The following is a 13064-nucleotide window of genomic DNA, read 5'->3' as shown; positions in this document are numbered from 1 at the left end:
GGGCACTAGGTGTTACAGCAATATTTTAAGAGCTTGCTCTTTTATTTTGTAAAGGTTTGAGCATCCATTGATGATTTTCTAGCTCCATCATTCCTTCTATACAATTTAGAATTCTACTTTCCCTTTTCTCTCACTTTATTTACTTATATCAATGTGGAGTCATGGATTTTTATTTTAACCAGTGAGTTGTAATCCACTACTATCATAATCCATCTTGAATTAACATTATTTTGGATAAATCATTTTATTGTTATGTATATGTATAAGCACATACTATACATCTATATTTCTATACTAGACATCGATATTTCTCTCTCTGTCTCTGTCTAATAAACCATGAGTTCACACAGATACCTTTAGGAGGCTCTTTTAAGAGTCCAGGCTAGTGGAAGATGGCAAGGAGGAGGGGATGGATTCTAGGGCTATTTAGGAATCAGAACCAACAGTTCAAACCTACTTCAGAACTGGAAGAGATCATATTTTACAAACCAAAAAAAGTGAGATACAAAGTCAATGTCAGCCCAGTTGATCCACAAAACATGAATGGGGTGAGTGTGGTTCTGAGCCCAGACGAGCCTTCCAGTCACTGCTCTGCACCAACTCCATGTCAGACCCTGTCTCCAGGGTGGATGGGTGAGGCCAAGCCAGCCTCCAGCCTGGAGTGAGTTCCCTGATGCATCCCAATTCTTAAGTCCCCAGCGTCTAGACTCCGGTTGGCCCCCAGCAAGACCCATGGCTTGGGGAACAAACCCGTTTCCTGAATGCCTTACTACATGAGGAGCACCATCTGAGACTCTTACAGGCAGAACTGTACGGCAGTCAGACAGACCTGGGTTCGAGTTCTGGTCCTGCCACTTACTAGCCATGTGACTTGAGTAAGTTTATACTTCCCTGAGCTTCAGTTTCCTCATCTGTAGGATGGGGATAACAATACCTACTTCACAGCACCTGGCCCTTGATGAATGGCAGTCATCATTATCTCTAATCCTCCTAACAACACTGTGAGGAAGGGATTATTTAGCTTCATTATATAAAGGAGAAAATCAAGGCTCAGGAAGGTGAGGTACTTGGCAGATCTCAGTGGGTGCATGTCAGCTCCAGGAAAGTAGAGACTACATCTGTCTTGGTCACCATTATATTCCCAGTGCCCAGAAAATTTGCTGGTGCATAGTAGAAATTTAATAAATATTTGTAAACTAATAAATTCGATCTCATTGGCTTCAAAGACTACATAATTTCTATTTAATCTTCCAGGACGGGTGTGTCTGGGCTAAAGGACCTCAAAGAAGGCTGTAGGAAGACTGTGCAGAGCTGAGACCCAAAATCTGGCCTCCTGATTCCTGATTCATGCTCTTTGTACTTCCCTGAGCCTCTAGATGGAAAGGCTGAACTTCCTTCAGCCTAAGATCTACCGTATTCTCCCACCTTCTAGATTCTCCTCAGCCTTCTCTGGCCAGGCCTCTGCCTCCTTTTCATCTGCTTCTTCCACGCACCACCACCACCACCACCATCACGGTCACAGCCACGGCGGCCTGGGGGTGCTACCCGATGGGCAGTCCAAGCTCCAGGCCCTGCATGCCCCGTATTGCCAAGGACTGGGCCCTGCCCCACCACCCTACCTCCCACCCCAGCAGCTCCCTTTTCCCTCACCTCCTCCATTCCTGGTAAGGGCAAACGACAGGAAGAGCATTTGACCAGAGTCAGCAACTTCCTGTGTAACATTGGGCAAGTTGTTTAATCTTTTTGGAACTTGGTTCCTCATCTACAGACTGGGTAAATTCACCTACATCTTTCTGAAGACTGTTGCAAAGATTAAGGGAAATAATTGGTATGAACTAGCCATGTAGGCAATTAGATGCTTATCCATGGGAGAGGCTAGTGATATTACTGTGATTAGCATCACTTTGCCTAGTTTTCCTGCTTCCTGTCCAGACAGCTGTTCAGTTGGATCATCCACCTGTGTTTCTGGTGGAGAGGGGCTGAGGTTTCCCCTGACACCTAGAAAACTAGAAAGATGTCACTTAATATCTGCGTTACTCGGGACAAGTCTCCACACGAGCCAAGTGGGGATAAAGATCTTGAACATTCAAGGTAGTATAAGGATTCAGGTGATAAAAAAAAATACAAAAGCACTAGCACAGTGTCTGACACAAAGGAGATTCTTAATGAGTTTTGGCATATTGGTTGTTGACTCTCAGAAATAAAAATAACAGCTACCAGATACTGAGGGCCTGCTACGTGCCAAGTACACAACAATTCTGCAAGGTATGTATTATCCCCATTTCAATTACAGAAGTTGGGACTTGTTCAAGGTTACAAACTAGAAAATGGCAGAGCTGGTGGGACTGCAAGGCATGACTCTTTGAGCCCAGGGCGTGAGCTCCTACCTGTGTGCCCTGTTCCCTCAGCCAGGATGTCCTTAGCTCAGTCCTGAAGTAGGCAGGATGGACCTAATTGGCACAGTATCTGATTAGGAACAGTTAACTGCACGAAGGTATGACACTCCCTACCTGCCTCGAGCTTACAGTGGATGTTTAATATGTTAAACAGGAAATGTTTGCAAAAAGTATACATATTTTTCAGTCAGTATATACTACGGACATTTATTCATTTTTCTTTTGTTTACTCAACATGCATTTACTGCTTAACATGCCAAGTGCTAAGGATGTATAAGGCCACATGGTCCCTGCCCTTAAGGAATTCATAGTCTGATGGGGAAAACAAAATTACTTAATCAGCATGTACACAAGTACTCAAATATTTGCATAGTAGGTGTTCAAACTATATGCAGTAGGTCCACAGCTGATGAATGACATAGGTGATCCTCCAAGCAGTAGATGTCTGATGTATATGTACAAAGTACTGGTTTGATACTCATTCAAAGTACTGTAGTTGCAATGAACCTATTCAGAAACTGCTCAAGGAACATGCACACGATAGGACTAAATGTACATACAGTTGGTACCAAATGCACAGGGGCTATACACAATAAATACAATCAAAGTACACGGATGTTTGGTAAGCTCACAAATGGGCAAACAGGTGTTTTACACAGTAGACACTGGATAAATACGCCGTTGCTAAACATCCAATAGTTAAAGTATACATACACACAGGCTTATTTTGTAGGAGTATACGCCACGAATGTGTACATGGTAAAAGTGAATACAGAACAGTTGAAAGCGTTCATTAAAATGCTGACTCCCAGTGACTTTTGGGGGGTAAGAATCGAAACCCCATCTCTCTACCTGTAACCTTGGATGAAATAAAGATTTCCTTCCTTTACTTGGGACTCAGAATTCTAAAAATCCATAATCCCCGGGGAGTGAGCAGCTTCCTGCCTGCCTTATTTCAAAGCCCCAGAGGTGTCAGTGTCTAGAGCTGGAGCCTAGTACATCTCCCCCCATCCCGCAGGCCAGCATAAGGGGTCCTTAGCAATCAGGCTCCCAGAGCCGCCTTCCGCGGCCCACACCGGTAAGACCAGGGAGAAGGGACAGAGAACGCTGGTGCGGGGCTAGCGACTTGGTTGAGGTCTGCGAGGGAGTGCCGGTTTGACTCCACCACCCACGGACACCAGCTCCTCTTCCGGTCTCCATAACGCGCATGCGCATCACTGGCCTTTAAACGTGCACCGCCGGTCCATCCGGAAAGAGGATCCGGCAAACTAATTACAATCTTGTTCCTCCGCCGTTGCAATGAACTATTTTCTCTCAGTCGGGGATGGTACTTTTGAGTAACCTCTTCCAAATAGAAACCCATACCGGCCTATTTAGCTCGGTCTCCACTATATGAAGGTTTCCTAGGGCTTGGTGTGACGCAACGTATACGAGGCTCGGAAGGACACCCCGCGGAAGGATCCGGTTTGTTGTGGTGTGGGGTGGGGAGACGCTGACAAACCAAGATGGCGGCGGCGGCGCTGAAGGCCGCGGCGTTTGGGAGGTAACTGTAGTGGCGAAGGCTGCGGTAGTGGGGAGGCAACCACACAGTTTGGAAGAAACGGAGCAGGACGAAGAGGCAGTAGCAGTAGCGTCAGCCTGAGACTCTCAGAGCACGACGGCCACACGCCCCCTTAGGCCCTCGGCGGGCGGCGGCTGCCCCGCTTAGGGCCTAGCCTCCGAGCATTGCCTCGGCTTCAAACAGCGGCGGCGCCATGAGTCCTTAAGGGCAGTCCAAGCCTCCTGATCCCTGGCCCAGACCTCGGGCCCACCATGGAGCCGGGGTCCGACGATTTCCTACCGCCACCGGAGTGCCCGGTGTTCGAGCCTAGCTGGGCCGAGTTCCGAGACCCTCTTGGCTACATCGCGAAAATCAGGCCCATCGCAGAGAAATCGGGCATTTGCAAGATCCGCCCACCCGCGGTAAGCCCCGGGGCCGGTTTTCGCCGGCGGCGAGACGGAATGAAGCAGTAGGATAGCCAGCGGCGAAGTCTGGGGCGGAGGGCAGCTCGAGGTGGGGAGAGGGGGTGGCTGGGACCGTTGTGGTTGCGGCGCGGATCGGAAAAAGGGTGTTGGGCCAGGGGTCCTCTCGTGGTGTGAGGCCCGCAGGTGACCTGGAGTCAGAGATCTACCCCCACCCCGGCTCTTCAGAATCACTCCTGGTTTAAGACGGGGATTCCTAGTGGGCCGGAGGGAGTTCACAGAGAGGCACCCCGCACATCTCTTAGCCCGGGCCACCTAGGTCGAGGCTGTAAAAATAAGACGTTTCTCCAATCTGTTGTCATCACTTCCCTTAAGGCAGGCAGCATAGTATAGTATTAATAGAAAGATCGCAGTCCTGAAGGGAGACAGACTTGAATTCAAAACTCCACTTTGAAGCTGAGCAGCTGTGTGACCTTGGGAAAGTAGAAGTAATCTCTTCGAGTCCGTGAAATGGATCCCAGGAATGGTTATTTAGAGGATTGAATTAAACTAGGTAGCGTCTGTATGTAGTACGCACTAGATAAGTGGTAATTATTGTGACTGTGAGGGTGTTTGATGTGGTCATTGGTTTATTCCTATGTAGGTTGACTCATATTTACTCATACCCTGCCAGGCCAATTCATCTATGATAATATCCTGGCCTGCTGGACCAGTCAGGAAATCAGTCTCACAGGGATTGCTCTGTCTCCCTTGAGGTGGGTTCAGGGAATTGTCCTCTTCTTTTTCTCGTTGAAGGCAATGTCAAGGCCTTTTCTGCACATCATCCTGCAGACTTGACTTCCTATGGAGATGTTTGGACCGGTCAGCTTGGTGGTGGGGTGTGAGTCCTTCTCAGAAGATTTCTACTCTGCTCTGGTCCAGGATGTAGGAGATCCCAGAGGATAGAGCATTCTTGGGCCCCCAGAACAGAATGGAGCCATGGAATTCTGTCCCTTTTGGAACATGATTCCCAGGGGTCAGCAACAAAGGCCATAGCTTTCCTCCTAGGCCTGGCTTCAGGCTAGAAGTCTCCCAAGGGCTAGGGCAAGCTGCTGCCTTGCTGGTATGGTGGAAAAGTGATGATATTATTCAGGGATTCCAAGGGCAGAAATTGAGCTTTGCTGGAAAAGGGTGTTTTTGAGTGGGTGTCTCCTGGCTGAAATGGAATAGGAAGCTTCATTCCCATCTGAGGAGGGCACCACAGGCCTCCTTATCCAACTTGGTGCTTTCTGGTGCTCAGCCACAGATCTAGGATGGTTTCAGATAGATCCTCTAGGAGGTATTGGGTAAGCTAATTTCTTCCTTCTTGGAGTCTGGCCAGAGATTTCTGAGGTATCCTTGTCCATGGTGAGGGAGTTGCTGTGGGTAGAGGGTCAGGAAGGCTAGTGGAAGGGAGAGGCAGGAGTCCTGGGCAGCCTCAAGGAGGCACTCCCTGAAGTGGTTGGGCAAGCCTGTGGGAAAAAGAGGCGTAGCTGACATAGGGGGTAGTTGAGGCTTGAATTCCTTTTTTCTATCTTGGACTGATTAGGCAGGCTGGCCTTGTGCAGGTGTTGTTACTCTGCTTTAGGGCATCAGGAAGGGGAAGAGTGACATGTCCCAGGTGTGCATGGCCAGCAGGAGGCCGTCCTTTATTATGCTGCTTTTCCCTGCTCAACAGTGTGCTTCTCTCTAATCCAGGATACCTGGCTCTCTGGTTTGGTTTTGTTTTTTCCTTCTCTATGGCAGCTCCTAGGCCACCTTTAGGCAGCTGGCCTTCTTCTGGTTGAAGTTTGAAGTACTCGCTCAAGTGATGCTTGGGCCCAGGGTGGGAACCTGTATATGGGTGGGTACCTGGGAATTGGAGGTTTGCTGCAGGAAGGATGGTTTGTGGCCTGAATTGCTGGGCAGGTGACTGCTACGCTTGGGAAGGATGGGTGGGAGGAGAGTGTGGGTACCCTGAATAGACCCAGTGGAGTTTGGAAGGATCTTGCTTTCTTCATCAGGTAGCCAGCCTTTTTTTATCACCACATCCCAGTAATACCAACATACATTTGGCATACAGTAGTCTGGAGATGAAGGCAGGCGGCTTGCAGGGCCTTCCCAGGTATCTGTTGCATCCATGGCTCCTGCCGTAGCATTCCAGGGCTGCCATTTCCTGTCAGGTGCTTGATGTTGCACTGATTGTCTAGAACTTGCTTCAGCAGGAAAGAAGGGTGCCCGGAGTTTTGGGTTTGAGCACCTTTTTAGCTGGGTTACCTGTCCTGAGGGGAGTGCCCTATCCTGATGAGAGGCAAGAGGGCATGGGGAGCTTGTCTGGATTTGAGCCATACCATTTTGGCCTGCCTTTTTTTTTTTTTTTTGCCCCTGCTTACTGAGCCCCAGATGTTTGCCACCTGCTTTGGCTGGTAGGGGCAGGGGAGTGTGGTCTGTGTATGCATGCAAGTATGAGTCCTCTAGCCCATTTTCTAAAAGTGTGTATGCAGAAGAGGTCAACAGTTTGTCTTCTCTTTTACTGTCTCTCTCCCCCACCATGTGTATCCATGTATGTATGAACATTGATGTCTGGTGTAGTGCAAAGGCCTTGGATCAGAGGTCAGAAGACGTGGGTTCTTGGCCCCACCACTAACTCAGCATGTAATTTTGGAAATTTCACTTTTTTTCCTCTGAGCCTCACTTTCCCCATTTATAAAATGAGAGCATTGGTTTAGGTTACTTTAGGTTCATTTCGCTACCCCAGCAGGAGCCAGGGCTCTGGGAAGTAGAGGACTGCATAGGAGGTTGGAAAGGGGTGTTGGAGAGGGGGTTCTTCACAGCTGACCTTTGGGCAGGACACAGCAAGCTCCAACTTGGCAGAGCAGAGTGTCTCCCACTTTCATGATCTTTCCCTGACTTCCCTCCCCAAATCCTCCCATTCTTTGCCACCACAGTCAGGCATCCCAGCACTTACCCCCACCCCCTGGGGCTTCCTCCCCTGCCTCTTCCTGTACCAGGCAGGTGTATGAGAGAGGATCTACAGGAAGCCTTCCAGACTGGGTGAGTGATACACATACTTGCTCCCTGTTCCTTGCTCTTCCCTGCAGTGTCTATTTCAGGCCCTTTAAACTGAGAGAACAAACATTAAAGGCCCAAACCTTTACGTCCTGCCAGAATCGGACCTGAGCTACCCTGCATGTGTATTGTGAGGTGTGGTCAGCCTTAGATGTCAGGTCATAACGATGACTCCTTTGAATAACATTTTCATTTGAAAACTAGTTTTAATTTTCCATATTGGTCTGGCAAGGAAGCCAGGGCTAGAGTTCATATTCCCACCTCACAGATGAGAAAACAGGTTCAGAAAGCTAAAATCTCATAGCTAGTAAGTAGCGGATCTAGAACATGAACCCATATCTTCTGACTCTAGATCCTGTGTGCTTTCCAGTACTCCCAGGCCTGTGTGTCCTACAGCACGTGCCTAGGGGATAAGGAGTTAATGTGGGTGTGGAGAAGGTTTAGGGTCAACAAAACAGAGGCTCCATCTCTTAATTTCTTGAAATCCTGGCACTGTACTGTTGGGTGGGACTCAGGAGAAGTTTCCTAGGGCATGTGCATGGGGCCTTGGGTGCAGACTTGAGGGGCTGCTAGACTCTTGTGAGTTCTGGGGGGAGGTGGGGGTGGGTGGTTGGGTAGGATGTTTGCAGGTTAAAGGGTCTGGAGTGGCTAGAGGTCTGGGAAGGTGCCAGTGGGATTCCGAGCTGCTTTTGGTGACTTCCGGTCTTACACTATGCTGAGATAACTCAAGTCCCTTTCCCCTCTCTATCCTCTCAGGACTGGCAGCCACCCTTTGCTGTGGAAGTGGACAACTTCAGGTTTACCCCCCGAATCCAGAGGCTGAATGAGCTAGAGGTGAGAAGACTAGGAGCTGGTGGTGGGGTTGGGAGAATGTATACCTGAGTTCTAATCCCACTTCCCTTATAGTTTCTCTGGCTGAGGTACTTTACCTAGCTAGGCCTTTATTCTCTCTTCTGTGAAATTGCATTACTTTAGCGTGCCCAGGGCATGGAAGAAGCTTTAGAGCTCTAAATATAACCAAGAGCCAGGGGCATTTAGCATTTGTGATTTGATAGCCCAAAGCCTGGGGACATATATTCCTTTCTCACAAAGGTTTGCTACTTCTGAAGCTCCCTTGTAAACTAGCCTACCCTAGCTGAGTCAACAAAAAGGAAATATGGAACTGGCTGATACCCCTTCTTCCTTGGCCAGCTGAATGTGGCTTCATATATCCAATTCATCTACAGCCCTGTGCTTTCTACTTTGCTTCCATGGGTGCTTGGTAAGGTGGGAGTTTGGGTAGATGGGCAGAACAACACAATAACTTGGCTCTGTGGAGGCTGGAATGGTTAGAGACTTGGCCGGGGGTCAGGCTGGTAGGATTTTCCTTCTCCCTTTTGTTCTGTACAGGAAGTCCAGGCCCTTTTCATGGACAGGTGGGGTTTTCCCTGCTTGAGAATGCCCTGGGGTAGTGAGATTAGGTTCCCTAAAGCCAGTTCCACGTAAGATCCTGGAGTTTTCCATGGCAGCTCTAGGTTAGGCATATGCTGCCACTCCCTCCCCCATTATTATGTACCCACAAATCTTAATAGATGTCCAAGGGGTGGGGGATTAGGCCCAGGCCCAGCTGAATACTTATACCCTAAAAGTTCACTTGTGTTCTAGACCAGAGTTCCTCAGCCTTGGCACTATTAACATTTTGGGAAGCTAAGGTGGGAGGATTGCTTGAGCCCAGGAGTTCAAGACCAGTTTGGGCAACATAGCAAGACCCCATCTCAGAAAAGAAAAATATATCTTGTCAGGTTTATAGGGGTACAGCTTGGGCAAGATGTTGCCTAGCATGACACAAGGGCAGGTTTTCTATAGAGGGAATGCTGGCTAATAAGGAGCAGGGATGAGGCCAACTTCAGAAAGCTAAGGGGCTGAGGTCAAAGGAGCACTTCCTTGCCCTTTGAGGGTTCTCACAGCCGAGGAACTGTAGGTTGTTTCTTTCCACAAATAGACCTTAGTTTTTCTCAACTATGAAATGGAAAGAGCTGTCTTTGTTCCCCTTAATGGGATCAGGGCAAGGTAGTGAATGGTAATGACTATCTAGTTCTTCCAAGAACCAGGCCCTCTGACTGGAGTGAGGAGGTTATAGACTTGGGGCCTATGGGAGTCCTTCTTGGTTACTGAGATTTCAGGGAAGCATGATACGTATCTTGTTCGTAGTCTCTTTGGCCCACATTGGGTCCTGGGTTGGCCAGGTGCTAGTGCTACTCTGATATACCATCTCTTAGTTCTTGGCCATTCTGTCTATAGTTATAGCATGCACTTTCACCCTTTAGCTACCATGGAACAAGTTTGGCGGTACATAAGGAGGTGCATGTGCCTTTTTGGAGCTTGCTTTCTCTGAAACATGCCTAGAGCTTAGATATAAATCTGAAATCTGCAGAGGATCTTCACTGGTCCCCTCATTAAGTCTACCCCTCTGGGGTAAGTGGACTGTGCAGTTATTTTCCTTTTATAATTATTAATAAAAGAAAAAAGGAGTCTACAGTGGAACTGATTTGCTCAAGGCAGCATAGTAAATCAGTAGCAGAGGGAGAGCCAAAGCTCAAATTATTTGGCACCAAAATATCTTGATGCTTGCTGTGTGACCTAACTCCTCTGAGCCTCTGATTCCTCATCTGTATAGGAGATGATAATACTCACATGACCCTGTCAGGGAGATTAGAGGACATATCTAAAGCTTTTGGCAGTTGTGACCCTCTCTATTGGGACCTTGGGCTTCTCTGATTGACTAGAAGGTGACAAATGAGAGAGAGGTGGCTGGGTGCGGTGGCTCGCGCCTGTGATCCCAGCTCTTTGGGAGGCTGAAGTGGATGGATTGCTTGAGCTTAGGAGTTTGAGAACAGCCTGGCAACATGGTGAAACTTCATTGCTACAAAAAATACAAAAATTAGCCGGGCATGGTGGCGTGCGCCTATAGTTCCACCTACTCAGGAGGCTGAGGCAGGAGGATCACTTGAGCCCAGGAGGTCAAGTCTACAGTCAGCCGTGATTGCACCACTCCATTCCAGCTTAGGCGACAGAGCAAGACCGTCTCAAAAAAACAAAAACAAAAGAAATGAGAGCGAGGTGGGGCTAAGCACTGCTTAGAGTCTGGGATCCGGTTCATTGGGAGAAGCCCTGGGGAGTGAAAGTGTGGACTGCTGTATTCCTCTGTTCTCCCCTAAGATTGGACCCAAAGATAGTGGTCAGTGGGAGGGGGTGGCCAGCCTCTTTGAGCCATTTCTTCTTCAGGCCCAGACGAGAGTGAAACTGAACTACTTGGACCAGATTGCCAAATTCTGGGAAATCCAGGGCTCCTCCTTAAAGATTCCCAATGTAGAACGGCGGATCTTGGACCTCTACAGTCTCAGCAAAGTAAGAACAGGTTTTTGTCAAGCACCCCTCCCACCGAACCCCAATATCCTTGGTACTCTGGGGGCCCCATTAGTTTGGATATTAGATCTTTAGGCTGCAATGGAAGGGGTACAGCTTGGTAGCACACAAGCTGTCATCAGAACATCTTGGAATCTTTTGTTGCAATTTGAGGTTGGGATAAGGGGATAGCCCCCAGTGAAGTGAGGAACTAGAGTTGCCCTCATTGCCCTTTTGCCCTTTCTACAGCCCTACTCCCTCACATAAATACACATGGCACATCCATGTCTTTTCCTGCTTGTTTTTTCAGATTGTGGTGGAGGAAGGTGGTTATGAAGCTATCTGCAAGGACCGTCGGTGGGCTCGGGTAGCCCAGCGCCTCAACTACCCACCAGGCAAAAATATTGGCTCCTTGCTACGCTCCCACTACGAACGCATTGTTTATCCCTATGAAATGTACCAGTCTGGAGCCAACCTTGTGGTAAGCATGTCACAGTGGGGCAGGGTGCGTCTTTACCCTTCAGCACAGATTTCCACACTTGCTCTTAATGAAACTGGTTTAGTGGACTGGAGACCTGGGAGTTGGACTCTGCTCTTTCCTAGTGATGCTTATTCTCTTTCTACACTGCTCAGGGTCGGAGGTCCTGGAGTTATCTGTATGGCTAGCTTATTTGTTATGTGACAAAGTTTTAACTGATAGAGAAATCAGAGAAGGGAGAGCTTAGGCTAGAAGGTGTGGGAAGAGATGGCGTCTGATTTAGTTGGGGAGATGGTTGGTGGAGGAAGTGACTGGAAGGGAGGAGTGATACAAGCAAAGGCACTGAGAATTCCCAAAATGTGTGCTGGTGTCAGTGCTAAAGACCAGTGGAACAGGGGCTATTGGTGTGGGTCAGGTGAGTGGACCACAACTTTGGATGCCATTGGGTGAGGGTAGAGGGAAGTTCTTGCTTTTGCGGGCTGGAGTCCCATGTCCTGACCCTTACCCCTCACCTGTCCCCAGCAGTGTAACACACGTCCATTTGATAATGAGGAGAAGGACAAGGAATACAAACCCCACAGCATCCCCCTACGACAGTCTGTGCAGCCTTCCAAGTTCAACAGCTATGGCCGGCGGGCCAAGAGACTGCAGCCTGATGTGAGTACTCCCCTTCTTCGAACTTAGAGCTTTGAGGTGGAGGGAGTCCTCTTCTTCCCTCTGGCTAAGGCTGTGTTCCCTGTTCCACTATCCCGTCTTTTGTTCTCTGAGTTCTTCTGAGCATTAGTGTGCCTCTCTCTGGCTTCACTCTTGATTTTTTCTCCCCTCTCAGCTGAGCTGCTGAGCTGGGTCTTGATCTGTTTGTGCAACCTCTTTTGTATGTCTGCTCTTCTTGCCTGTTTTGTTCCTTTCCGGATTTACTCTGTTCATAGAAGTAGAACTCTTCTTTCTCTTTATACCTGTATCTTTTGTTTTGTTTTGTTTTGAGACATAGGGTCTTGCTATGTTGCCCAGACTGGAGTACAGTGGCTAGTTACAGGCTTGATCATAGTGCACTATAATCTTGAACTCCTAGGCTTGAGTGATCCTCTCGCCTCAGCCTCTTGAGTAGCTAGGACTACAGGTGTGTACCACTGTTCCCAGCTCCTTATAGCTATGTCTTCAGGCAGAAGCTTATGTGCCAGGCATTCTTGGCACTGGGAATACAATAGAGAACAAGATGGACACTGTCACTGGGCTCATCGAAGCATGTAATTTAGCAGATCCTATTAGACTGCCATTTGTTGGTAATGCCAAACACTGTTAGCTTTTTCATATGTATTGTCCCTAGCCCCGCTCATAACTATAAGGGAGGAGGTAATATTCTCATTTTACAGTTGGGAAAACTGAGATATCCTGTCTTTTATTCCTTTCCGAGAGAGGGCCGAGGAGGCAGCTCACCTACCCTCAGTCTCCAAAAAGCAACTCTGAGTTCTTGGCTTAGCCCATCTGTGCCTCAGCCCTCAGCATGAGATCAGGTGATATGTAGTCCGAGTTACTGTTCTTTTAGGATGGGACAGTCTGCCCCAGATAGCAGTCTTGATTCATTTCCTTCTTTCCTTCCAGCCGGAACCCACAGAGGAAGACATTGAAAAGAATCCAGAGCTGAAAAAGCTACAGATCTATGGGGCAGGCCCCAAGATGATGGGCCTGGGCCTCATGGCCAAAGACAAGACTCTGCGGAAGAAAGGTAAGGCCTAACAGGCTGGGGTGGCCTCACCTGGGGAGAAAAGTCAGGGCCC

General features: G+C 48.5%; 1 protein-coding gene across 10 annotated transcripts in view; it reads left to right on the top strand.

The window, feature by feature from the left end:
- Positions 1 to 3723: 3723 nt before the first annotated feature.
- The window catches only part of KDM5C (lysine demethylase 5C), a 36965-nt gene continuing 27624 nt past the window's right edge, over positions 3724 to 13064 (top strand). For 3 of the 10 annotated variants that reach the window (XR_010138923.1, XM_054544029.2, XM_063720988.1), the window contains exons 1-6: positions 3725 to 4358; positions 8181 to 8258; positions 10689 to 10811; positions 11119 to 11289; positions 11809 to 11943; positions 12889 to 13012. Coding sequence is in view for 9 of the 10 variants with exons in the window: in XM_054544029.2 (XP_054400004.1) it covers positions 4209 to 4358; positions 8181 to 8258; positions 10689 to 10811; positions 11119 to 11289; positions 11809 to 11943; positions 12889 to 13012 (781 nt within the window). In the remaining variant the exon portion in view is untranslated. 10 annotated transcript variants of the gene reach the window in all.

The sequence above is a fragment of the Pongo abelii genome, chromosome X (assembly GCF_028885655.2).
Source record: "Pongo abelii isolate AG06213 chromosome X, NHGRI_mPonAbe1-v2.0_pri, whole genome shotgun sequence".
Taxonomy (NCBI): Eukaryota; Metazoa; Chordata; class Mammalia; order Primates; family Hominidae; genus Pongo; species Pongo abelii.
This window is presented reverse-complemented; position numbering and strand designations above follow the sequence as displayed.